Source organism: Vigna umbellata, chromosome 6 (assembly GCF_029865625.1).
Source record: "Vigna umbellata cultivar VRB3 chromosome 6, Vumbellata_1.0, whole genome shotgun sequence".
In the NCBI taxonomy this organism is placed as follows: domain Eukaryota; kingdom Viridiplantae; phylum Streptophyta; class Magnoliopsida; order Fabales; family Fabaceae; genus Vigna; species Vigna umbellata.
In genome coordinates this window covers 35625105-35650301 of record NC_142170.1, presented here as the reverse complement: position 1 = coordinate 35650301, position 25197 = coordinate 35625105, and the positions used below count along the sequence as shown (strand labels likewise).

The 25197-nt window shown below is 34.7% G+C and overlaps 2 protein-coding genes across 3 annotated transcripts; both read right to left on the bottom strand.

Moving 5' to 3' along the window:
• Positions 1-324: 324 nt before the first annotated feature.
• On the bottom strand, positions 325-2546 carry LOC124828775 (S-adenosyl-L-methionine-dependent methyltransferases superfamily protein). The gene is made up of 2 exons (XM_047302151.2): positions 1782-2546; positions 325-647 (listed from the first exon to the last, which is right to left on the bottom strand). The coding sequence occupies exon 1, from the start codon at positions 2465-2467 to the stop codon at positions 1799-1801; it is 669 nt and encodes a 222-aa protein (XP_047158107.2). The 5' UTR covers positions 2468-2546; the 3' UTR covers positions 325-647; positions 1782-1798.
• Positions 2547-6608: 4062 nt separating this feature from the next.
• On the bottom strand, positions 6609-10065 carry LOC148197352 (zinc finger protein MAGPIE-like). 2 transcript variants are annotated; one of them, XM_088092386.1, is made up of 4 exons: positions 9656-10065; positions 9091-9487; positions 8286-8372; positions 6609-8077 (listed from the first exon to the last, which is right to left on the bottom strand). In XM_088092386.1, exons 1-4 carry the CDS (start codon positions 9774-9776, stop codon positions 7204-7206), a joined length of 1479 nt encoding a protein of 492 aa, XP_087948512.1. In that variant the 5' UTR covers positions 9777-10065; the 3' UTR covers positions 6609-7203. The 2 variants fall into 2 exon arrangements, with proteins under 2 accessions (XP_087948512.1, XP_087948511.1); XM_088092385.1 differs by lacking the exon at positions 8286-8372 and having other exon boundaries at positions 6609-8068; positions 9656-10057.
• Between the last annotated feature and the right edge of the window lie 15132 nt (positions 10066-25197).

Here is a 25197-nt window from a genome sequence, read left to right as displayed (position 1 = left end):
CTCCACGGTAGGCAGAACAACTGTGTGAGTCGATTAAGTATTATTATATTCGATGATGCTTGAAATCAAAATCATCTTTCTGTGCAGAAAGAGCAAAGTACACACATGAATATAGTCAGTTTCGCTTCATCTGCGTGTCTTTTTGGTCTTGCTTTTTAGTCGGCGACAGGCCATCCGTCATGTTCTTGAGATGTGTTCCTATGGTAGCTAGTTTGGACCAAAATAAAATAGTAGAATATTGTGTCAATAGTAACTTTAACCCACCAAACCTAGTCTTGCAGAGGCATGGTATCTTCAACAATAAGAAATTTGTTGCGCACGATATGCAAAGTCATTCATTTAGGATAAAGAGTATCACAGACAAGGTTTGCACACTCCTCACATATGGAACATATACCATTATACAAACAATACCGTGTAATAGAAGGTTAAATGTGATAAAAGAACTAAAATTGCAACTAGCTTTAGTCTCATTTAATCGCCCCCATTCACTACTTTTTTTTCACCGTATCACAAGGGAGCCTAAATCTATGAAAAACAAAGACATTTACAGCAGCAAGCACGCCTCACAAGTATTCAAGATCTCTTGTTGACAATCATTCGGAGGATCGGCATAAACGCCAGGGCGAACCACATTCCATGACACCCTGTTACAAGAATCCATGTCCACAATAATTTTCTTAAATTCGTCAAGATAACATGCAAAGAAGAGAGCAAAAAGGAGAGAAGATTTGCAACAAACACTCAGAAATGGGCTTGACAGACTTTAGATACTAGTTGTCTACGGACTAATTTTCAACAAATAAAACTTTTTTATTCTGAAGTATCAGTAAGATGAAAATAAGAAAATACACAGAATTGCATGCCACTTAATAAGTCTTCACCTAGCATCAGATGATACATATATTCTCCTGCATGACTGTTGCCTCTTTCATCACATTTACCAAATAGCAATTCCCAAAAACTGTCTTTATCTTGATACATAATCAGAATGAAAACAAGAGCAAAAATAAACCCATCAAAACAAATCAAATGATCCACCCATCAATGCCAAAGACTGAGTATACATAAAATGTGTTCTCCTGAAAGATATTATTAGTGTCTCTCTCATACAAATACACTACAAAGTAGTCACAGCTCAACATGCTATCAAGTTCTTCCATTCAGTGATCAGTTCTGTATGAAAAAAATCTTCAAAAACTAAAGGAAAACAAATAGCTAACGTCTTTCACCCCGACCCAAAATTAACCTTTTACACGGTTCTAATATTCAGTTAACAGAACGCCAAATCAATGGATTGATGAAATCATTACAAAATAAGGTGCGGTTGGTGACCCCAATTTATACCAAACGAAACAAACAAACAACGATATAGCCATTTTAACAACCAGCATCGTTCAAATGCAGCTATCCTAAAGTGTTTTTCTTTGTCCATTCATTATGAAATAATCTCAACAAAATAACTTTTTCATTCTAACTCAATTTACACAAACCATTATAAACCAGCTTAATAAAGTGCATCACTGAAGTGCTGCTGTCACTTGGCATCTCAGATAGAGTGCATGTGCAGTTTTAGTTAAATATTTCAGAATCACGTTAAAAATACTAACTATCTAAATATAGGCAGAATTAATTCTTAATGCATAAAAGATAATTTTAGATAACTTTAGGATCAAATATTTACACTGAATTTTCATAAAATACAAAAACATAATTGACATTATGTCAAAATGAATTTTGAGAATGTTCATACAATTACACACACAAAATTTAAATTTTACCCATCACTCTCACTCGCTCACAGCTTCTCGTTTTTCTTCCTCAACAGAAAAACATCGGTCTCCTCGTAAGCATAATCAGGATGCAGATGCTCGTGTGGGACTTTCTCGATGTGGAAGGCTTTGTCGCAAAGTTCCCAGAAAAGCTCGTGTGCTTCGGGTGCCCTAAGCTGGTAGCCGAGCAAAACGACGCCGTCGTCGGAGACTAGGGTTTCCATGGCGGAAACCAAAGACGGCACGGACTCGCGAATGTAAACAACGTCGGTCGCGACGACGAAGTCGAAGGGAGGGTTGAGGGCCGCGATCTGCTGCGCATTGTTCCAGTAAAGAATGGAGTGTTTCAGGGTCTTGCGGAGGACGGGCTTGTTCACCTTCAGGTTGCGCTTCAGGGCCGGCATCACCGGCGCGATATCCGTGAGGACCAGGTCCGTCAGGCCCAATAAGAACAAGCCCATCCCTGCCACGCCGCAGCCCGTGCCCAGCTCCACAGCCCGTTTGCCTCCGAAGTCCAGCACGCGGGCGTACGGGTTGTTGTCGGAGGGTGAGGCCCAGCGCTCCATGAATTTTACGAGGACAAGGGAGCACGGCCACACGGAGGTTCCCACGTGCATGGAACCGTTGTCTTGCTGCAGCGACAGAACGGCGTCGTTCACCGGAAGCTCGATCACTGGCGAGTCTGTGAACTTCATGCTTCTCTCAAGTTTCAATTCCAACACGACGCAACGCAACGCAAGATGTCGGATTATTGTTTGTTTTGGGCTCTGGGCTTTGAGGGGTAGTTGGGTTATGAATGTTCCCTTTTTGTGGGCCTGCTCTATAAAAACAAGGGAGTGTTACTCCCTCCACCACCACAATTCCCTTCATCATGCACCTCCAAATTTTTCAAAAATCATAATTATGTCTCCAATTAAAATCAATTAAAATGTTATTAACTTTTAATAAAACAAAAATAATCTTTTGACTATATATTTTTAACAGTTTTCTCTTTCTTGGAAACTCTTTCTCTTTAGGATCCTATTATGTCCTTTCTTCTTTGCTTTCTTTCTCTGTATATATTTATTTTAATTAATTAATTAATTATATTTTAATTAGATTGTGTTGTTTTGAGTTATTTTATGTTTTATTTGTTTTTATAAGTTTTTCTTTTTTATTTTAATTAATTTCTTTTATTTTTATTAATTATTTATTTATATAAATATTTAAATTAATCATATCTATTTTGAATTAAATAATTTAGTTTGTAAATATTTAATATTTTTTTTAATTTTATAGAACTTAAAAGTTTTTTATTTGTAATAATATATTAATGAATTATGAATGTAAAAAAAATGAAACTTAATAAATCATTTAAAAAATCAATTAAATTTTTTTTATAATTTGAAAGACTTAATAAATCATTAAACTTTCTTAAATATTAAACTAAAAATTTCGAAATCCATATTTAAGCCTTATAATTTATTTGAAAGCTTTTAAAATTTAATAAATATTAAATTAAAAATTTGAAAAGTCATGTCAATAATTTTGTATAAAAAGATTAAAAATTAATACTATCAAATCAATTAAAAAAATTTATAAATTCAAATACTTAATAAATTATTAAAATTTACTAAATATTGAATTACAAATTTGAAAGCCAATTTAAAAAATCATCATGGATTTTATTATTATTATAAATGTTCCCGAGTATATATAAAACTATAATTTAAATTCTAAACTATGTATTCAAATAAAAAAAGCTCGGATGTCGATATCCGAATTCAACACAATCAGATATTAGAACGTGAGATACGATTTTGATATCCGATAAAAGAGAAAATCGGATTTTGATATCTGATCGAATCTATATACATGTTCGATGCGAGAAGCTTAAAAAAAACACTTCTTCAATTCTAATGACGATCACAAACACAGTAGCACCTCCATCACACGCCTCAAACACTTCTTAAAAAAAACTCTCAAGAATCACAGAAAATGAAACCGAAAAAAAAACAGTGAAAAAATGAAAAAAATAAAGACGAGAGAACTTCACACTCGTTCAATATTTCACTTAATTAATCAAATATTTAATTCGATAAAGAATATTTAATCTTAATCAACCTCATTAATTACAAAAATATTTATAAAAATTAGAGGTGCAGACGAAACATTAGAAGTGCATATGAAACCTTTAGACGTGCAGGATGAAACACAAAAAAACTAAAGTTTTGTTATTACACTTGCACCCATTTACGTTTGTAAAATACATAAATTAATATATGATGATGTCATTTTATATATTTGAGGGACAGTTGTGATATGAAAGACTTACGTGATGTTTGAAGTTATTTTAGGTATTGGATTTTCTACCATTTGGATAAATTGACCGAACATAATAAAGTGAAGAGAAACCTTTTAGATTTAGCACATAGATCCTCCAATTGAAAACACCTTTGATCAATCACATTCACGAAATAGGTGACTCTCTTAAATTATATCATGTCACAGTATAGTCAAGTGTCTTGTCTCCAACTTTAAGACTGGACTTTTTTTAAGATAAATGTTCTTCTAAGTGAACTAAAATTAATTTCCAACTTACTTTTTCAAGGAATTTAAAATCATTCAGCTATATCTTCTATGCAAACAACTTTCATTCTGGAACCAAAACGAAGCCTTACGTTACCATGTAAATTTGTTGAAACATAGAAGAGAAAACAGATTTAGTCGTACACGTGTCTCCTTAGTACTTGCGTTCTGACTCGGAAACCTTAAACTTCCTTTTATTTTTGCGGTATATACTAAAAAATCTGAATTTTCTGTGACTGATGATGTGTGATGTGTTCGTAGGGGACTAAACAACGATTGTGTTGTCAGATCAGAAGAAAGCAATATGCAATACGTGGCACCAGAAGATCTTACTCATGCATGCCAATTATCATTTAACATGTTAAACTTTATCATCATATATCGAAGGCAGTCAAATCCTTAATCATCTGCTACGTTGCAATTGAAAGGGAATTGTGGCATGTAATCTTCAACAAGGATTTCATAATTCACTTCTCCAACCCCACCACGTACGTCATCCTGTGACCAAAAGTAAAAACAAGTGCGGCAGTCAAAACTAATTGAAATGGTTTCTTTATACTTTTCTCCCTCTTTTTTCTTTTCTTCTATTTTATTTCCCATCTTATATAATCAAAAAATGCAATCCTACATTGGATCAACTATGCTTCTTCGTCATTTCCTTATCTTGTCAAGAATTATTATAAACATTAAGAAATTAATTTTCTGATATCATATTAAAAATGAATTTTAAAATTAACTTAATCCTACAGACTTAAATTATCGGTTAAGTTTTATAAAAGAAAAAGAAAGAAAAAAAACTAATAAATTTTCATGAGGGAAATACGAAGTTGGGAGCTGTTTTAATGACTATTATTAAGTCATGAAATAATACGTACTAATACAGCTAATGGTACCTCCAACCTAGAATTTATATGTAATGAATTTGCAAATTTTTTATCTTAAATATTATCTGATTCCTTCATTTTTATTCAATGTGATATTTCTGATTTTATATTTGAACTTTTATTTAGATATATAATAATTGTATTATGATTTTATTTTTGAAAGTCTCATCCATCAAATAAAAACGATTAAAATATATAATATATAAATAGAAGAATCTATAAATTTGATGTTTTAAATTTTTAGATTGAAAGTTATGTTTTGATCTCTTATATGAACTTGTTCACCTTTTATTAATATCAAATCTTGTTCTTGAAAAACCTCACACTGGTGTCAATACAGATAATTCATTATGGAAACGACATGAACAAAAATACTAGGTGAAAAATCATAAACAATAATACTTTATTTGTCCAGTTCAAAACTAACGACTATTCTTTTTGTTTTTGTTTATGAGCAATCAACATCTGGTAATATTGCATTAGCAGTCACATTGCATTACATTACTAATTGAAAATATGTAGCACTAGCAAGTACAAAAAGAATAATCATGATATATATATAAATACCTAGTTTACAATAAAATAATGCTAATTTTGCATCATGAGCAACATCATTACATATCAACATGCTAATTTTAAGTAGAAGGAATTTCAATTCGATTCTAACATTTATGCATGAAAAAATACCCAGAGTTTTTACTTAAATTAATATTTGTCATATATTCTCATCAATATTGATCATATTGGTTTATCGTTTTATCCGATGGAAGGCAATTTTGAACTAAAAAAAAAATGCTACACCCCTTTCGCTAACCACACTCCTTGCATCTCATCTCATAATTTATTTTTTCTTTATATACAATGAGAAAAATTTATGTTTAGGAAACACTCAATTATGGGTTTACCACCCAAACGAAGGTAATGAAAAAGCAGCACTGCTTAATGCATGCAAAGAGATGAATCGCAATGCAAGAAAGGAAAAGCAAAAGAAGAAGGACTAGGTCATTTATGGAAAAAAGCTACCATAACGCGAAATATCTTTGAATTTTATGAATGACATTATTTTTTATTATTTATTTAAATCTGGTTATCATTTTCAATGAAAATTTTCCTCTTAAAAAAGTTATCTTTATTTATAAAGATCCATTACCATGCCTCTCCCATCTAAGGATTCTTCTCGGCCTTAACAATGCAATTAAAAAATGATATTGATTTTGTTATCAACATTTTACGACACACATAGAAACTAGTAAACAATCAAACTCGAAAGGTTGATCTTTATATAAAATGTGGGGACCACTTTATATTTTGTGTAAGTTGAAAGCACTAGACGAAGAACATATTATAAATATATTTTAACCTCATTATGTATACAATGGCCTCCTTGTTAATTGGGGTGTGGTTTTATTTTATTTTTAATTTGGTTTTAACATAGATAGAAAAGAGATGTATATAGGTATAGTACATTTGTGCATGATTTTGTTGATGGAATGAAAGGGTACATGAGGTTATTTTATAATAATGAAGAGGCTAAAAGCCTATTTGTACTATAGAATGATGCTTTTTGGTGATTGGAAATTGTCTTTTGAGTCCAGTTTGACAGGCAACAACCACAATGGAGATGAAACTGAGCAATAATGGAGTTCAAAAGCGGTTCTATCCTTTGCCCCCACTACTCCACAAACACTCCCTCTCCTTTATCAAAAATTAAAGCCACCCATTTTAAAAAAGGGTTAGCTTTCAGGATTCAAAAGAATATGCATGGATCTCTCTTCTCTTCTTTCACCTCTTCAAGAGTTTTTATACCAACTTTTCACCCTTCATCGCCTTTTCCTCCTTGCAAACTTTCAACACATATATTCTTATTTTTCAACCTCATCCAACATCCCCATTTATTATGTTCCCTTTCATGAAAAAAAAAAGGAAAGTAAAGAAAAGAAGAAACTAAAAGGCTTCACATTTGAAGAAACTTTACCACATCAAATTAAGTCCATCCGTTGGTTGATGAAGGGTGGCAAATGGTTGGCACCACCAACGCCCAGAAAATCCCTAGTTTGTCCCCATACACTCTCTTCATTCTGTACGTGCCGTCGTTTTGTAGGGGGCATTTGTGACAAATCACCGGAATAATTATTCTCTCCCTCATGACCTGTGAGTACTGAACTTGAACCGTACATGCCACAAAATTTGTTCCCATCTTGGCCTGGACTGTTGCATTTCAAACCTATGCTCCCGAGGAATAATGATGGGTCCGATGAAGTTGTCCCAATTTGTGCAGCTTTTTGCAACAAAGCTGTGGCTGACATGTTTGCTGAGGTTGTTTGATGGGATTGGTGTTGGGAACTATACAAGGAAGGAACACTTATGAGTTGCAGGTTTGGGTTATCCTTAACAATATTGTTCACTAGTGGAAGTGAAGCAGTGCTACTCAGCTCTTGGCTTCCATTGGGGGAGACTTTATTTCCAAACACCCAATTTAGTTGATAATTAGAGGGTGGTGGATTTGAGCAAGGAGCAAGTGGATTTCCACCACAGTAAATTGAGGTTGGGCTAGTACCAGACCCAAGTTGATGAAACTCATGCAAGTTGTTGTTAGCAATTGTTTGATGAGCCTGAGATGTTTGACTCATCCAAAGGGATAGCCCCTTAGATGTTTGATTACCTGGGACTGGCTCCTCCGCACACGAATTTGGCTTGTAAAACGATGAAAAATGGGTTGCCATGTTAGAACCCAGGGGGTTTTGCATGATGCTGTAGTTGCTAATGTTTGTTGCTGCGTTCACCCTTGCTGTTTCTTCTGCTAAGGCATCGCAGAAAGCCCTGTGAGTGATGAAACTATCCCTCCTGCTCCACCAAAATTGGTGACAAACAGTAAATTAATTAATTACAAGAAATGACATTGAAAAGATAAATATAACTTTCTGTAAATGTTACAATGTAATGGGAAAATAGACGGCAAGAAATGTATTACATAATATTATTACACTTCACTGTTTTCTTTATCTAATCTCTCTATCACTTAGGACTTAGGTCTGATTATTTTTCTTATCTAAATAAAAGCAAACATGCAAGGAGGCTCAAGGCATGGTTATGTAGTAAAGTTCTATTTCTTGTCCCCTGAGCTGTTAAGAACTTCTGCAGCAAGACTCTAGCATTAGGAATTGTAACGATTAGAGTATGAAAATAAATTATTACACGAGTAGTAAACACCAATAACCAAGAGAGTTTCATCTTTTTTAATAGTGTTTTACGTTTCACCTTTTAATGGGAACAAGAGAAACGAGACAAAAAACAATTAGGGACAAGTTCAACCCCTAACATATAGGGTTCATAACCCCACTCCCCAGATAAGTCTTTGATATTAAAACAATTTCATAATCACATTAGATAATCTATGATAATTCCAAACTAGCTAAGCTTAGAAATTTTGTCGTTTAAGATATTTTCCAAAAGGTAATAATAAACCTTGCAAGTGTGGGTTCTCTTTCAAGTTCTTTTCACTGCACTGAGACTCATTTCTCCTTTCACTACTCCTAAAGAAGCAAAATAGACAGCAGACACGCAGAAGCACACGGAGGAGTCAGACAAAGATATCATAGATACAGTTTAAAGGCTTCAGCGTCATGATTCATTTTAGCTATGTAGATCTTTTTTAGGTTTCAACTTACCACTACTGCATGAAGAAAGCGATGCTCTTTCTTTTGTCACAAAGATAAGGATAGTAATTGCTGTTTCTTTTCTTATCTTTTTTTTTCATACGTACCACTAGACAACTTACCACTTTTACAAAAAAAATTGATTAGTATGAGATTGAAAACTCATTACAGTTTGTGATCCACGAGATAAAGATAGACATAACTACGTACCGTGAAAAGATAGTGCCACAGTCACATTTGTATTCTCTGGTACCACATGTTTTTGAGTGAGCTTTCCAATCTGACTGCACAGCATAACGCTTTGAGCACTTCTCGCACTTCCACTTCTTCTCACCGTGCTTTCTGCAGAAGTGCTTCTTAATCCCAGTTAAGTCCCCCAGAGCCCTTGAAGGGTGGTGGTGGACACAAGTCTTCTCTGGACACACATAAACCCTCTTCCTTACTTCTTTGCTTGATCTCTGCTTCAGCTTCCATGGAAGGTTGTGCCCTCGTCGATGGAGTTGAAGGTTTTGGTCCCTTTGGAAACCCTTGAGACAAATTTCACACACGAATCTGTTTGTGGCCATCAGAGTCTTTGGTGATAAGGCTATGACCTCAGCTTCAGGATCTGTGCACAGAAGATTATTCATTAACTCACATAACAAACCCATTGCTCTATTTTGCAGAAAAAGCAATTAGCTTTGAATATACCCATGATGATGAGAAAAGGTAGAGAGACAGAAAGAGAGAGAATTGCAACAAAGACGATGAAAATGATAAGAATTAACAAACATACCTGGATTTCCAGGGAGGTTTCTCTTCCTCTTCAAAACAGGAGGTTGGTTAGATGCAGCAGTTGATGGGTTCTGAAGAGGGAAAGCATTTGAAATTTCTCCATCATCCATCTTTTGTAGCATGTTAGCTTTCTTGAATCCTAAGTTTGACTCAGTTTGGAAACAGTTAGAAGTAGTAAGGTGGGAGGAAGTATATTAGTGTTTGAATTAGGAGAAAAGGAGAGGGAATGGGGTAGCTTAGCTAGGCTTCTTAATTATATGGTTCCAACCCTAAACAATATGAACTGATATATGCTAGATGGGATCTCTCTGTCCCTCTCTTTCTCTCGCATATGTTGCAGTCAATTTAATTATCTACTTTTTAGGTGGAATAAAAAACTAAGATGCTATGGGGGGCGGAAAAGCAAACCAAGAGAGAGAAATGGAAAGGAAAAAGAAAGGGGGGGTGGGGGTCAGTCAGAAAAATATACAGAGGCAAAGGTGTATGATGACACATATCATGAGGTCCGAAGAAAGTTATCTTCATTTGGAATGATTATCCCATAATTTGTTACTTTTTGTTTTCTTATTTTTCAAATCCTTTCTCATTCAATTCAATCACTTTTTTATTCTAAGTTTACATATAATTAACCCTTTTTGTGTTTTCCAATAAATCTAAAGTCCTACACCCAACATATATGAATTTCATGAACTTTGTAATAATATTTCACAGATGAGTCACATATTTGACGCCTAATATTAACATATATATACTACGTCCAAATCATTATGAGTTAATGTTATATATATATATATATATATATATGATCAGTGGCTTTCTTTTCTGCCATGACCTCAGAAACCTTTGCTTCCTACTCTAGAACAATGTAGCTTTGCTTTGAGTATGTAGATCGTCCAACTCAACATGAAATAACAGAATAAAGAAATATGCTATTATCCATATAGCTAGTGTAGTGCTACAATCATAACGAAGTGTCTATGGGAAAACTGTTTCCTTTTGATCGAATATTAACGTTTCAACTTGTAATACTCCACTTGCAACCATTTAAATCAAAGCAAAACGCTGTTTCTTTCAAAAAGCGAAAATCATTGTGTCTCATGTGAGTGTGACTAGAAAAAGAAAAGCCAAACGGCTTCCTTAATCTTTGTTTTCCCCCAAAAAGCAAAATCTTAAGGGTCTTTGCAGCATACTGAAAGTGAAAGTGCAGGTCATTTCCTCAAGGAAGATTGATAGATGCCAAAATGTTGTAAAATGTTTGAATTCATATACATGATTCAAAGAAAAGTGGGAGAGCTAGCTCATTAAGAAGCTTGTTAATTGCTTTGGCATTCTTACTCTTATTAGTAAACAGCCATGCACGTGTGTCTGTATTCTCACCAAACTGTCAAGCAAGGTTAAGCCGAAGCAAAAGACGAAATAAAACATAAAAGGGAATAATCGTCCGATGACAACATGACCATGTCTCACTTACATTGACAGGGTTCAAGCCACTTGGCTTTATGCACATCAAACGAACTCTTGTTCGTTGTTTTCATTAATATTATTTTTACTATTATATTTATCAGTTCATAAACAATAATTATTTCCAGCTATATATTATCACATCGTGATGATGATGCAACTGGCAGTCAAACATGCTTTTGATTTCTTAACACAAGTTGAAGGTCTATGAAGATGTCAATTGGGTGGTCAAATTTTGAGTGGCAGATCGATGTACAGCGAACCTTTTACCATCCACCCTCAATTTTTTGGATGGTGGGTCGTTTACTTTTTAACTTTTTCTCTACATCTTTTGCGTGTATATATAGGTTCCTTTTCTTTTAAATAAAGTTGTGTTTTGGTGAAAATGTTTAACCTGGGGAATAATATTGTTCATGTTATCTGTCCCATCGATATAAATTTTCCAGTAATAATATATAGTATCTGAAGGTCTTCAGAGAATGAAGCCAGAATGTTCCCCACAAAAGAAAAAAAAGAAGTTTGCTTAACCTCAACGTCATGATTTTCCAGGGTAATATGAGTATGATTTTCTTTAGACTTGCTTGAATATGATATAAGCTAATCTAGGAAATACTGCTTATCAAAGCTTGGTGTTGCTGATAAATTACTGTTAATTTTTTCTAATGATATAATAACGAAATATATATATATATATATCTATAGATTTTGATCCTGGTTAGAAAATTCAAATGATTACTTTAAGATAAGTTCCTTTTTTCAATTATTTTTTTCTCTAACATAAAAATATAAGGATCCAATATTAGTTAATCAATGATGTGGGGTAGATTAAGTTTGAGTAAATACTAAGATTAATAAGTAAGAGAATATGTTATAGAAGACAGCCAGCTGACAAAGGCAGTGAATTTTTGGAAATGTGAGTAGGCGTCTCCTTGTGGGCTGACTGTTCCTGCTACTATGCTAATCCTTAATCATAATCTAATGATGTTTTTCCTTTCTAACATTGTTTAAAATAAAATTTTGGAGTTTAGCTGTTGAACTCTTTTGGCATTAGAATATTCTCTCCCCTCCAACACTCTCCCCAAAGGCTGGAACTTTCAATGCCTTGTGAGATTCCTATTCAAACTCCACAACTCCACCCTGCCAGTTGCCACAACCTCTTCCTTCTCTCTCTACTATCTTGATATGGTTGGATACAGACATTTCAAATTGAAAGCATATATATGAATTTAGGGAAAAGCATATTGTTGTCACCAAGGATGTCTTCGTTTCTTTCTTTGTCTTCTTTTGTTCACAGAAGCTGAAAGTTAACCACAAGTTGTTCTGGGAATTCATTTGGGCAATATGAGTAAAACCAGAAAATTATAGTATCAATGTACATGTTAATTTTTGCTGTGGCTTACTTGGTGTTAATTTTAACTTCATCAGTTATAACATCTGTTAGTTCTTTGGGAAAAATTTACTTTGATCCCTTTATGCAAATTAATTTCTATATCACTCCAATATTAATAAGTTATATCACATTTAAATAGGTTGAAGTTCTAAAAAACCAGTTTCAAACTCAAGTTACACAAAGGATAATATTTTAAATAATTCTGAATTTTCAACTGGTAGATTCAGCTTAATTAAATTAGAATGATTGCTCGAAAGTATAACAGATTTAGATCTGGGATTCCATTACAGAAACCCACATGCTTTTTGATTATCAAAAGCTGGAGAATATTTGCCTTTTACCATTCAGCAATTTGTATTCCTTTTCTTTAATATTGTTCTATTTTATTTTATATATATCAATCACTGGACAAATATACATGATATATGCTACAAGATCTTATTGCATTTTAACCAAATCAACTTTACGGACACAATGAAAGAACAGCACTTGACATGAATATTCCCAAATGGATTTGCAATTTGTACTTTACTTTATCAAAGGATATTCACGGTTTCTTTGTAATGCATAATTGCAACAGTATATATGTTTCTTCAAGAATGAATGAATGAAGACGTATATAGCTAAGTTTCGTCATTTTCTTTCTTATCACAGATATCAGAAAAGTAACATCAAAGTTACAGTAAAAGCAAAACAACTCAGCCACTATATGTTGTCTCAAATGTGTTTGCTGCATAAAGAGACTACTGTGCTTATAATAAATATCATGGACGCAATGTCTAACGAATTCGGCTTTTCTGTGTCATGACATGCTCTTTGTATACGCATGAGTGGAAATGTCAAGAACAATTAGTGAGAAAAAATTGCAATGATTAGTATTTAGCAGCTGCATACGCTACAATTATGATTTCAATATTCCGCTTAATTCCATAAACATATAGCTACAATCATTTCATGGAATTTATGTTTGGCTGCAAACATTATCTATACAGACTAGAGTGCCAGCTTTGTAATATTTGTTAGTTATAATTCCACTTTTCTTCACTTTTTTCCTTTTAGTTGAGTAAAAAGGGTCAGACATAGAGAACCAACAAGCAATCAATTCTCAAACGTCACTACAAAAACGTTAAATAGTGATTCAATAGAAGTGTGTGGTAGTCAATTCAATTATGATGTCATTGAAAGATTATTATAGAATAAAAGATGCTGCTATTTCGTAACGTGATCTTGAATATTAGTTTGTTTATTTTTTGTTTCAATTTATAAAATATATATAATCAAAGACTGGATATGATTTAAAAAGGTTTTTGAATTGAGGCTTTTAAAGAAATATATAACCGATCGAGCAACATGCACAAACAACAATGAGAAGGAAAACAACAATGAGAAGGAAAGCGATATTTTTTATTTTATTTCCTATCCGTTTATATCTAAATTACAGTCTTAAACTTCATGACATTTTAGATATGTGTGATGTTTATACTTGATTCCTTGCTTAATTCCTATACTGTATGGCTGAACGGTTGTATCATATAGTCCGAGCTGTTCACATAGTATGGCTGAACGGTTGTATCATATAGTCCGAGTTGTTCACATAGTCAGAAATTCCAAAATGATTATTCAGACTTAAGCAGTTTCATTATACAGACCGAACAGTTATCATTAAGCAACAATTAGGCTAGATGGAGATTAGTTTATCATAAAACATGAATAACACTAGTTGAGTCATGATTAGGCCATCAATAATCCAAAGTTCATCTAAAATCTATAAATAAAGGTTTAAGGTAAAGAGGTGGATTATTGCATTTATTAGACAATAACTACTAAACTTGTCGAATCTTTACTGACTTTGGCATCAAAGTACCTTCTACAGGCTGACTTTGGCATCAAAGTACCTTCTACAGGTAACCTCCCAGTTTGACCAAACAGTTTGAAGGACGATGACGAGTATAAGGACACAGAACTTAGTAAACAAATAACCTCGACCTCATAATCGAAACAATTATTATTCATGATATTGATTTGATTTTAAAAAAAGAAAACACTACAACAAAATTTAAATTAACATTATCATATGTTTGTATTGTACCAAAAAATATCACAATTGTACTAGTAATCAACGAAAAAGGAACACAAAGACTATGCTGGGTCTTACACAATATTGAGATATGAGTCTAATCCATATAAGAGATTGACAATAATGAAGTTATATTCATATTTGGATTTCTAATAAAATCTTAAGACAATGAATTACGAGTCTTCTTCTATATAGGATCACACTTGAATTCTTAACAATTTACCCCTTACATATAAGTCATTGACACTTCCATCTTAAACCATTGATGGATCTTTAGAGAGTGGATTCATTAGGGAGACTCTAGTGAGTCACTCACTTTCCTATCTTCTTTGGCGAGGTGAAGCTCGAAGGTCTTACACGAGATGTGGGTGCAGTTCAATTCATAATTCTAATACCATGTTAAGAAGTAGAATTTAAGTCTAACTCAATCCAAAAAAATTGACTTGTAAGGTGAAGTTTACATTTAAATATATAATCTAAATTGGCTTTATCTCTAGTCGATATGAAACTTCCAATGTGTCAAATGGTGGTTGTGTAGTGTTTTAAGTTTGATATGCTCATGGGTGAAGGTGAATCAGAGCTCACATTTTTTCGAGTGAGGTGATGTGCTTGGTGCTCCAACGATGTGTGTGCCTGGTGGAGGAGTTGAGTTGTTGGTTTACACAACTTCAATGATGTTGTGTTGTGGAAAATGGCGTCATGTGGCTCGTGCATAGTCTTCTCAGATAGGGTGTTGTGTCATGGTATTATGGGTCGCACGTAGAAGCTAACAGTGGAGTTACTGGTTCGTCTTTGGGGAGGTGGCATGATGGTGGCACTCCGATTAGCTTCAAGTGCGGTGGCGATTGGTTTTTGGTGAAGGTTGTTGGTGTTGGGTCTTTGGTGGTGCTCCTATGGTCGTTGTGCAAAGATGAAAACAAAGGTTATGTGTTTGCATATATATTTAAGGAAGAAAGAGATAACGTGACAGATCGTAATTGGTCTAATATGAGATTTGAGGATTGTGACATATGGTATCTCCTAGTTGGTCAGATTTAAAAGTGGAAGATTGTAACACGTGTTAGTTCCTGGTTAGGTAGACTGTAAGTGCTAGGATGATTTTTTTCTAGCTGCAATTTATACCCAGACATTCATTGATATTGATGTAGGGTGTATGAGGATTATACACGACATTGGTTAGTGTCGCAACCGGAATCGCGACGGGACGACGATCAAAAAAGAAACGCGGGTTTTGAAAAAGAGATTTGGAGTCGCCACCATAGTTTATTCTGGAAAACTACGGAAAAACCATAAAATGATAAGGCATGATCTGCGAAAATGAGATTCTTGGTTCGGGAGTCGATTACGCGTAGGGAAGGTATTAGCACCCTACAACGCCTGCCCTAAGGCAGTACCTTTAACTAAATACGCGAATATGATGTGGTTTTCAATATGTTTAACTATCCCCTAAAATAAAACTCTAAATAAACAAAATATATTTTTTAGTTTTTTGGGCCCGACAAGGATTGACCTTGCTCCTACGTATTCTCATTCAGAATGAGAAATCAGGGTTACGTAGTTCTTTTGAAACTGTTTGAGAAGTTTGTTTGAAAATTCGTTCTGAAATGATTTTGGATTCTTGGGAAGTGAACCTGACAAGGACTAGCCTTGCTCCTACGTATCTCCACTTTTGATGGAGAATCAAGGATAACGTAGTTCTGGGTAGCAAGACTATTTGTTGTTTAAAATTGTTGATGTTTTCGGGTTTTTTTGAAGATTTTATACCTTTTTTTGTATTTTGTTTAAGAAAGAGAAAAGGTTGTTAGCACAAGGACGATGCGTGCGATCACACATGTGCATAAACCTTTAAAACATATTTTTTGGTTAATTTTACTTAAGGAAAAGAAAAGGTTTTTAGCACAAGGACGATGCGTGCGATCACACATGTGCCTAAACCTTTAAAACATATTTTTTGTAATTTTAATTAAGAAAGCGAAAAGGTTTTTAGCACAAGGACGATGCGTGCGATCACACATGTGCCTAAACCTTTTAAATATTTTAAATGAAGATATTAAGTACTAGGCTGATGCGGACGATCGCACGAGTACTTATACCATTATTTAACTTCTTATTTTTTTCATCATTTTTTTTACTTTATAATTTTTGTAATTTTTATAATATTAAAATAATATTTTCATAACATTGTGAAAACAATAACTATTTTTTATATTTTTATAATTTATCTTTTTTAGTATTCAAAGTGTAGCAAATAAACAAACATAATGTATAAAACACTAAAGATAACGAGTGGGGTTATCATGAAAGGGTTATGTACATTAAAAACATAATAATCAAACACATACTAAAAATAAATAAACAAAACCTGACACGAGATAAAAACAAAAAACTGCCAAAAAAGAGTGGGGGTGCGGAGATAAAACAAACCAGGGGTGTGACCCAATTAGGTTCAGTCCAGGCCCAAGTGACGATATGGATGCAGCAGTGGGGTTTGGAAGTATTAGAAACGAAATGGGCCCAATGCCCAAACTCCTCTTTGCTTGCAGAAGCGCAGTGGGGGTGTGAATGGGAATTTCACGTCACCGAGAAGAGGAGGCAACCCACCAGCCAGGCCCAAAGCCTATTAACCCCAATCAGAAACCCATTAGGGGTTCCCCCAACCTCGTCTCATTTTTCCATTCGGACCTTGCACGCTTAGGGTTCTCTACGAGAAAGGTAACCCAGGGATGTTTGTCCCCTCTTCACGCACGCTGCCGCCTCCGCCCAGCCGGCCGCCGCTCACGACCACGACCCAGCCTCCGCGCCACCTCTGGACTCTTCTCCCAGCCCAGAACTCCGATGAGGGGGCATCTTCCCCGCATGCCACCAAACCGGCCACCGCGCCAAAACGGCTATCGCGCCACCACCTTCCCTATCTCTCGTCTCCCTTTGAAATCGGCAACCCCAGGGAGGGGTTCGTCCTGTCCACCGGCTCACGCACACAGGCCGCCGCGCCACCGCCTTCCACCAGCTCTTCCCCTCTTCCTTTCTCGCGTGAGAGAGAGGCGCTCCGACTTCAACCTGCAACGTCGTCGCCACTCCTCCACCCGACCGGCAGCCGCGAGTCGCGCCAAGCTTTCCCCTCTCCTTCTCTTTTCTTCGCACGATACTGCCGCCAACCTAGCTCCGACAGTTACCCCCCTTCATTTGAACTTAGAACTTGCTCACGACAATTGCTCCCTTATCCTCTAATATTTGTTATCTGCTTTGGATGTTGAGATTGGGTTGGCTGGACGTTACTGCTAGGCGCTGGACCGTGAAGGTCCTTGGAGTTGCTGAACGTGTGGAGCTGCTACCACCCTTCTCTTTGCTGCACCTAGACCGTGAGCTCCTTCCAGCCGTGGTGGTGGCTTCATCCTTCACAATGGACGTTTAAACTTTGCTGCAGTATCCACTCACCATGCTCTTCATTCCAGCCAAAAAAAGAGATTCATTACGGTGTGCATTGGCTTGCTTCCAGCCGTGATAATTTGATAGAAAGATGTGACAGCAACTCCTATTGATTTGCTTCCAAAGAGTGCTGCTCCTCATGCCTTGATGTTGTCCGTGAATGAGACACCAGCTCCTTGATCCAGCCAGCTTTGACACCACTCCACCGTGTGTTATTTCTCCAAGAAGAAGCTTCAAGCAAACCGTGAGCTGCTGGATGCTTCAAAGAGTTTTCAATGTGGTGGCCCCTTCTTTTTGACTCAATGTGCTGATGTTTTTCCAAGACTTGGCTGTGACATGTGTTGTCTTCTTTCACAAACTCTTGGAGCTCTGTTCACCATTGTTAAACTCCTGAAGCTCCCCCTTTGTGGCTGGCTTTCCCTTTTTGTCTCTGTTGTAGATGAATCGGAGTTGCCGCAACAGGGGAGATGGATGATGTAGATGAAGAAGAAAGGGACCAGTGCCCCTGAATGGCCGTGTGTGTATGATGATGGTCATGGGAGATCATCTTGTTGAATTCGAAAAATGTGAGATGATCCCTCCCCCAAGAGGACCCCTCTGTCTGTTGTAGTGCCCTCCAGACTTTACAGATGGAATCTGTACAGGCACCACATGGGCACCCGTGGCCGACAAAAGTGAAGGTGTCAGCCAAAAATATTCTCTTTTTCAGAAACCCATGCTGTCAATCGCTTTCACTTCAGACAAAATCTGCAGTTGAAGGTGGGAATCTTTGCTGTACAGCTCAGACGAATGAAAAACGCAGCCACCACCACTTTTGGACGCTCGGTCAATACCGGAAACGAACGACCGTGAACGACCGTTCACATAAAATGAACGAACGTTCAGACCGAACGTTCACAAGGTAAGAGTTCTGATCTAGGTCGAACGCTTAGGAGTTACCAATTTAAGGACGAACGCCCACAATCATCAATCCAACAAGACCGAACGCTCGAGATTGCTTTATGAGAATATACATCATCAAGACCAAAAGCTACCTATCGACACTCACTCCCCAACAGGACGAACGTTAATACAGAACGAACGGTTGAATTCACAGTCGATGACGAACGCTCACGTAGGATAGAGGACGAACGTTTGCAAGCGTAGAAACGAACGCGCACGGTGCAGTACAATCGCTTATGGCCAGGAATGGACGAACGGTATAGGACGAGCGATCTAAAGGTGGAACGCTAAATGGTAAAGATTGCCGAACGTCAGTGAGAATGGCTGAAGGCTGATCATGGATGACCGAGCGTTCAAATGAGAATAACTTCACCAAGGCCGAACGTTCAAATGAAGACCGAACGGTTGACTGAAGACCGAACGTCCTAGAGGAATGAATGGACGAACGGTCGAATGATGAACGCTTGAAGACTGAACGGTTGAAGCTGAGATTGCCGAACGTGCTAGAGGTAAAGACGGACGAACGGTCGAATAAAGCAAAGGAGGAACGGTGGAGGACGAACGCTCTTTTTCTTTTTAATGTTTTATATTATTTTTTCTTTTTTTTTTTTTATTATTTTTTTTTTTTTAATTTTTTTTTTTTTTTAACACTCCCCATGAAGATAAAAATAAATCTATTAGCCAATTCGGACGAAATTGGGTGTTGACAGTTAGCATTGATGCATGGTGTATAGGGATTATACACAAGCATTCGCAATATTGATGCAAGGTGCAAAGAAATTATTGGAATGGTTTAATTCCAATTAAGCATACTCTCTATGGTGGACTAAGATTCCTAGTACAAGCAACAAAAATGTGTTTATTTTAGTTAGGGTGGAGAATAATGAAAATAATATGTCTTGAAAAGTCCCACATAACTTAAGTTATACTAGGAAGTGGATGTCGGTGATTATATAATGGACTTTAAGTCCATGGTGTTTCTTACCGTAAGTCAAAGACACTTTAAGTTTGTATCTAACTTTTCTTATACTCTTATAGTAGAGTGTTGTGAGATTTGGATTAAATTCTTACTTTGGAGAGTGTGATTATACTTGGAACCAAAGTCATGGAAGATGTATTGTAAAATTTTTTATAGTGTTATTTTTTTTTTGTTATTATTTGATAATAATTATGATTTTTCTCCAATTTTAGAATTTTCATGTTATATTATTGTGTTAATCTTAATTCTCTATTAATAAGATTATTCTTAACAATAAAGATGCGTATGTTCTTAATTGATGATGCATTTTCCCAATAGTGAAAAGTCATCAACAAATAATGTTTAAAAACATTCACACAATGTATCTTATTCCTAAACTCAAAATTTAGATGGCTATTAAATTTAAATAGTCTACAGAAATTGTCAATTGCAATATTCAGATTATCATTCAATTTCCTAATGAGAGTTTATTAAACATTACAAATGAACTCAACAACTAAAAAGAAAATAAAAATTCAAAAGAAAAAGGAATTGCTTCCATTTTTATGGTTGTCAATAATCTTCTTCATCACTTCCAGGTCAAAGAAATTTATGGAGAATTTGAATGTGACTCAAATTCGTTGTGCGACCAATATGGATTGTCAGACAGTGACCAACAGAGTCTAATCACAAATTTTCGTCTTCTACCACTTTATAGGCTCAATGTCTCTCTGTATGATATTTTTTTCCTTAAAATTTTCACATCTGTCCCTTTTGTTTCAATATAACTCAAAAGATGTATCTATATTAACGCTAGCACAACAAAATGTTCACTTCAACTTCAAAACCAAATTCATCTATGATGTACATGAAAATCCAATAAAATCAAGATATCCATTTAAATAATCAAAAGTGAATTACAGAAAAATAAAATGCAAATGAGTTATATGCTCACAAAATAGATAATTCATTAAAACATGCCATCGAATTCTATAAACTTCTGAATGTTGTATATTCATCAAATAACAAGCGAAGTTAAAACTCCACTAAACTAATGTTTGGAATGATTAAATACAGCATATAAAAGAATGAAAAGAAATATCTAAAGATAAAATGTGATACTTTAAACATTTTAGTTATAGATAGATATCATGCAATCAATTTGGTGTAGATGCTTCCGTATCGCGGTGTTCTCTCTTTCACGTTGATGTTGAGTGCTGAGGTATGCTAGCTTTCTGCATCATTATTGGTAACTTTTTGGTCAAAATGAAAAAAACCATTTTAAATGATGTAGCTATCACTTAATGGGAGCAACACTTCCATTGCAACATTAACAAAATAAACACGAGGAATACACAAGCACAATTCCATGGAAAGTAAATCTCATCACAAAGGAATTAATAATTAACTCACTTAATTTGTTAATTTTTTTTTCTCATGGTCGAGATATAAATATATTGCTGTAGAATCTTAAATAAAATAAATAAATAAATTTTTTTAAGAAATTTAAACGTAAGTTTAAGTTTTACAAGTAAAAATGAAAAAAATAATAATATACAATAAAAAAATTACAAATTTATTATCTTAAAATTTTAGAAGATAAGCCGTATCATTTTTTATATAATTTGAACCAAGTTTTATTGATGTTGTGTCTCTTTATAAAATTTATTTTTCTCTATAAAATATCTCTTCTTAGTAGATCTATAAGAGTTTGTGTAAATGATAGAATGTATAGGCTACCCTACTCCACCAATTAATTTGAATAGCAATAATAAAAGGAATTAGTTGATGTAGAGTTATTGCATGAGTGTGTTTGTGAAGATGGTTAGAGGGTGAAGAGGCAAGCACTTTGTTCTCATGGAAATGGAATTGACGAGCACTACAATCTCAATCGACCAACTATGAATTGCCATGTAACATAACAAGATTAGAAGGATTCTCTTTCTTAGCTAAAAGCAAAACTAAAGTATTGAGGAAAAAAAATATATAAAAAGAAGCACCCCACAGCACTAGCATAGCATTCTCTATATCTCTCTTTTCTTTTAGGTGAATCAAAGCATGCATTAGCTATTAATAATGTCCTTTAATAGAGAAAAGGAAGGGACCAAGCATACGTAGAGAGAGAGAGAGGGAGATCAAATAATGCCCAAACCAGAAATATTTTAGTGAAGAAAATCCATTGATGTTGTATTATTAGGGTAAAGAAAGGTCACTATCTTGTGTGTGATGTGTTTTGAGGGAAGGTCAGCATCAAGAATTATATGGGCACAACCAATTTGAAGTTGCACTATGGATAAAAGAACAATGGTTGAATATATTAGAAGAAATTAAAAATGAATTATTGGAAAAAATTGGATGGGTGAAGAGAGAAAAAGACAAAGTTACAAAACTGCCTTGCAAGCCATGGAGGCCCATCTTCCACTCCCATCAATCATAATTTCAAATAGTTAATCAATCGCAAACACGTTTTCGTACACAAAAGTGTATGCGTATAAAAAGGGATCTTTGTTGTCTACCTTAACCTCTAAATTCATGCTACCCTTTAATTAATTATTATTATTATTTTATTATTATGCTTTGTCTTTAAGATAACTGCAACCCCACATGCTAGAGATTCAAATGTTAATATAAGCTCAAATAAAGATCATCTGGATCAGTTTTTACAATGATATCTGAGTGAGCGACTAATAAGAGTAGGAGTTTAATCGATCGACATGTAATCAGAGACAATTATTTTTAATACTGGTTAACTTAGAAATATTGTGTAATTATTTAATATTGAATTGTAATTAGGTCATTAATGTTCATCATAAAATCTATAAATGTATGTTTGAGATAAAGACATAGATGATTTGTATTTATTGGATCATTAATACTTGAACAATCAAAAATTGAACTCACTTTATATCATAATATCTTCTACAAGTATCTTTTAAACAGTTTGGACGAGCAATTATAAGAAAATTTAAATTTCTAAACAACATTTAGACCTAAACAACCAATGTTAAATAGTTGAACTTGATCATACGTATCGAAATACTAAACATAGCGATAGTAAATTGTAATAATTTGTCTATTTTTTAGTTATTTGAAGAGAATGAAATAGAATAAAATTCATGTTCTAGTTTAAAAATTAAGATAAAATAAAAATATTACTTATTAAATTTCTTATCAAACTCTTTGCAAGAACCCAAAACTTCTTTTACATATTTCTGAAATCTCATTCGGAAGGCCTTTCACATGTTTGAGAGTTCATTCCCAACAAATCGTTTCACAAGGCATCCCATCTTAAAAGAAGAAAACACTACAACAAAATTATGTTGTATAAAGCTAATTTTGGAATACATTTCATGTGTTAAGAAAAGTTTGTTCCAGAAATCTCATTTTTAAAATTTTATTTCAAAAGTCATATTCCAAAAATTTCAGAAAGTTTGCTCAAGAGGATTTCTGAAACAGGCTACCCGGAAATGACTTTTATAAAAGGTAAAATACTTGTTTTAAAACTTGTGGGGGTACAGATAGAAATTACAGAAGTGCAGGAAGACAAAACATATTGTCATCAAAACATACATGTTAAGAGGCCGTTACATAAAGCAATAGGCCCATCAAATTTCGTGAATCATAATGCTTATTTGAGAACAATGTATGGCCCCAATGTTATTTATGACTTCGCCAAAAATATAACATTTAAATATAATTATAAAATACCTTATATTTTTATGAAAGAGAAACTTAAAAACAAAAGATGCTATTGCCTCAAGTAAGCACCATTGTTATAGAAATGTTTCTCTTAATTTGAGTTTTACTTAATTGATTAGTTTCGTATGCATTATTTTATTACGTAATCTGGATATTGTCAATTAGAAAAATTATAGTGTCAAAATTTGACCATTTTATAATAACTAACAATAATATATTGTAAGAAAATAAATAAATCATGATTATAAATAAATCTTGTTCACACACTGGTTTATAAAAAGGTTTAATCATGGTCTCTGTGTAGAAATGCTCAAATATGTTCTTTTATCATTTGTTATCTGAATTAGGTTTCTATTCATGTAAAATTGATTTAATTACACACTTGTTGTCAATGTGAGTGAACAATGTTAAAATTGTAATGAGGTGGTATGTTGACTTTGCAAATATGAAGCATGTGGCAAATTGAAGGTGTTAGTGACTGAGTTTTTAGTTTAATGTAAAATATAATTTTTCTTCTCTTCTCATTGACCAACTCAATCAGACTGTTCTCATTCACTCTCAAATTTCTTCATATACTCCTCACACGCACACCACTGAGACAATCACGATCTCCAACCTCGGGGGCGAACTTCAAATCTGATGTCATCATTAGCAAGGCGCTGGCAAGCATTGACTTTCAACAGCAACGACTTCTCCTCCGCCCTACCCTAGTGGTCATTTCCTCTTCACCACCAAACCCAGAACATAGCATATTCTCTCTCCCCCACAGTTCTAGCGAGACTCCGACGACCTTGATCATCAACTGCATCAATGAGAACCATTGTGCGTCAATCGCTAGCCATTCCACCTCCACGTGAGCTCGCCGCAAGCTCGCCGTCGTTGGAGCCCTCATCTTCTTGTCGCTATGCGACGTTGGAACCCTAGGCCGCTCGCCTTTTCCATCTCTAGTGAGATTTAATCACACTATCTTCGTAATCTTCTCTACCATGTTTCTTTGTGTGCGCGTACCACTATTTCCCCTCCTTTTTGTGTTTTGTTTCTTTCTTGATTTGGATCCATTCTGAGGGTGATTGGGGCTGATTGGGTGCATTCTAATGGGTTGTTGCTACCAAATAGAAATGGTGAAGCTGATAATTCCTCATGACGATTAGTATCATTCCTAAATGTTGGCAAATTGTGTTTAATTGCTTGAGACGATTATGTAATTTGTTGGATTGTTTGATGATTTCTTTGATTGTGAAATTCATTTGTTGGATTGTTGAACTTTAATTTGTATACCTTTATTATATACACAAAAATTCTCATTCTATACAAAAAAATCCCTAAATAATCCATAATTTAGTAGAACACGTTTTATTTTAATTAAATTTTAGTTTTTTAAAACTTAAAATAATTAAGTTCCACGTAATGCCACTAACTAAACGTAATGCGATCTAACCATGCAAAGTCAGCATGCCATCTATCTTAACGTCGTTTATTCAAATTGACAGCTGATGGAAAATCTCCTAACCATGGTCAAGCACTTTCAAGAGAGTGTAAGTCATCCATGAAGATGACATCAATTTTACCTTGTAGACTACCATTTGAGCC

Excerpts from the sequence above, each read along its gene's own strand:
- LOC124828775 (XM_047302151.2), bottom strand. The coding sequence starts at position 2,467 with ATGAAGTTCACAGACTCGCCAGTGATCGAGCTTCCGGTGAACGACGCC.
- LOC148197352 (XM_088092386.1), bottom strand. The coding sequence starts at position 9,776 with ATGCTACAAAAGATGGATGATGGAGAAATTTCAAATGCTTTCCCTCTT. Across the intron at positions 9,488-9,655 it reads AAACCTCCCTGGAAATCCAG|ATCCTGAAGCTGAGGTCATA; the intron begins GTATGTTTGTTA and ends TTCTGTGCACAG. Across the intron at positions 8,078-8,285 it reads TTGAGCCTCCTTGCATGTTT|GTGGAGCAGGAGGGATAGTT; the intron begins GCTTTTATTTAG and ends TCACCAATTTTG.